At 47.6% G+C, this 2,500-nt stretch overlaps 1 protein-coding gene across 1 annotated transcript in view; it reads right to left on the reverse strand.

The window, feature by feature from the left end:
- kif16ba (kinesin family member 16Ba) overlaps positions 1 to 2,500 on the reverse strand; it is a 45,468-nt gene that overhangs the window by 26,236 nt on the left and 16,732 nt on the right. The window contains exons 10-13 of the mRNA XM_055158541.1: positions 1,669 to 1,844; positions 1,509 to 1,574; positions 1,343 to 1,402; positions 1,110 to 1,229 (exon numbers count right to left, since the gene is read on the reverse strand). Coding sequence (XP_055014516.1) covers positions 1,110 to 1,229; positions 1,343 to 1,402; positions 1,509 to 1,574; positions 1,669 to 1,844 — 422 coding nt within the window. The remainder of the gene's footprint in view (positions 1 to 1,109; positions 1,230 to 1,342; positions 1,403 to 1,508; positions 1,575 to 1,668; positions 1,845 to 2,500) is intronic.

Here is a 2,500-nt window from a genome sequence, read left to right on the forward strand (position 1 = left end):
CGACGATTTCACCACGAGTCGATACGACGACTTTACCAAGAGTCGATACGACTCAATACGAGGATTTCACCACGAGTCGATACGACAATTTCACCACAATTCGATTTGACCACTTCACCACGATTCGATACGACGATTTCACCACGATTCGATACGACGATTTCACCACGATTCGATACGACGATTTCACCACAATTCGATACGACGATTTCACCACAATTCGATACGACGATTTCACCACGATTCGATACGATGATTTCACCACGATTCGATACGACGATTTCACCACGATTCGATACGACGATTTCACCACGATTCGATATGACGATTTCACCACGATTCGATACGACTTTCTCTTTTCATTTTCTTATTTTTGGTTTTATTTTGAAAAACGAATGAACGAACGATGAGTGAATCCACCAACACCAAGATCCAACGAGTCGATCTTATATTGAATATCGTTGTTTCTCTGAGTCTCCAGACACAGAAGTGAACTCCTGAACCTCCTGAAGCTCCTGAAGCTCCTGAAGCTCCTGAAGCCCCTGAAGCTCCTGAAGCCCCTGAAGCTCCTGAAGCTCCTGAAGCTCCTGAAGCTCCTGAAGCCCCTGAAGCCCCTGAAGCTCCTGAAGCTCCTGAAGCCCCTGAAGCCCCTGAAGCCCCTGAAGCCCCTGAAGCCCCTGAAGCCCCTGAAGCCCCTGAAGCCCCTGAAGCTCCTGAAGCCCCTGAAGCCCCTGAAGCCCCTGAAGCCTCCTGAAGCCCCTGAAGCCCCTGAAGCTCCTGAAGCCCCTGAAGCTCCTGAAGCCCCTGAAGCTCCTGAAGCTCCTGAAGCTCCTGAAGCTTCTGAAGCCACTAAATCCCCTGAAGCTTCTGAAGCTCCTGAAGCCCCTGAAGCCCCTGAAGCTCCTGAAGCCCCTGAAGCTCCTGAAGCTCCTGAAGCTTCTGAAGCCACTAAATCCCCTGAAGCTCCTGAAGCCCCTGAAGACCCTGAAGCTTCTGAAGCCCCTTGAAGCCCCTGAAGACACTGAAGCTCCTGAAGCCCCTGAAGCTTCTGAAGCCCCTTGAAGCCCCTGAAGACACTGAATCCCCTGAAGCTCCTGAGGCACTGGTACCTTCAGGTGGTACAGGATGATCCCGGTGCTGAGCAGATCGTCGTCAATGCCGATGAGATGAGGAAGCTCTGAGTCCAGAACGACGCCGATACCCTCTTTACGCAACGCCAGAGTCTCCTCCTGAAACCAAGAACCAGAACTGAACCAGGACTGAACCAGAACTGAACCAGGACTGAACCAGGACTGAACCAGAACTGAACCAGGACTGAACCAGGACTGAATAAACTCTGTACCTTGAGGATGTTCTGAGTCTCGTTCCATTTATTGGTCCATTCTTTAGTCAACTCCAAAACCTGCAGAAAGAAGAAAGATCAGGACTAAACCAGGTCTAAACCAGGACTAAACCAGATCTAAACCAGGACTAAACCAGGTCTAAACGGGGTCTAAATCTGGACTGACCCGGGCCTCGTTCTGGTGCAGTTTCTCCTCCATGCTCAGAGCCGTGGGCGAGTCCAGCAGCGCGATCTGGAATCAAACCAAAATAATTAAAATTAAACATTAATTTTGAAAAGCGAACGTGGACTAAAGTCGTCTTCTGGAACGTTCTGCCGTTCCGTACCTGGTTCCCCTGCAGCAGCAGCGCCTTGAGCCGAGCGATCTCCGCCCGCAGTTCTCGGATGAGCCTGACGTTGGCGTCCTCGTTCACCGTGGGTTTGTTGATGATGTTCTTGGCGCGGTTGGCGTAGCGGAGCGTGCTCAGGGTCTCGTAGTAGTTCACGTCGGCCGGAGAGATCGCTGAGAGAACACGAGAACACGAGAAGAACACAAGAACACAAGAACATAAGAACATGAGATCATAATGAGAAGAACACAAGAACATAAGAACACGAGAACGAGAAGAACACGAGAACATAAGAACACAAGATCATAAGAACACAAGAACACGAGAACATGAGAACGAGAAGAACACAAGAACATAAGAACACGAGAACGAGAAGAACACGAGAACATAAGAACACGAGAACATAAGAACACAAGAACATAAGAACACAAGATCATAAGAACACAAGAACACGAGAACATAAGAACATGAGAACGAGAAGAACACAAGAACATAAGAACACGAGAACGAGAAGAACACGAGAACATAAGAACACGAGAACATAAGAACACAAGAACATAAGAACACAAGAACACAAGAACACAATAACATAAGAACACGAGAACAAGAAGAACAAGAAGAACACAAGAACAAGAAGAATGAGAAGAACGAGAAGAACACAAGAACAAGAAGAATGAGAAGAACAAGGAGAACACAAGAACAAGAAGAATGAGAAGAACACAAGAACAAGAAGAACACAAGAACAAGAAGAACGAGAAGAACACAAAAACATAAGAACACAAGAACAAGAAGAACGAGAAGAACACAAGAACGAGAAGAACACAAGAAC

This window comes from Boleophthalmus pectinirostris, unplaced genomic scaffold, assembly GCF_026225935.1.
Source record: "Boleophthalmus pectinirostris isolate CB_2022bp ecotype Guang Dong unplaced genomic scaffold, ASM2622593v1 HiC_scaffold_22, whole genome shotgun sequence".
Classification (NCBI taxonomy): Eukaryota; Metazoa; Chordata; class Actinopteri; order Gobiiformes; family Gobiidae; genus Boleophthalmus; species Boleophthalmus pectinirostris.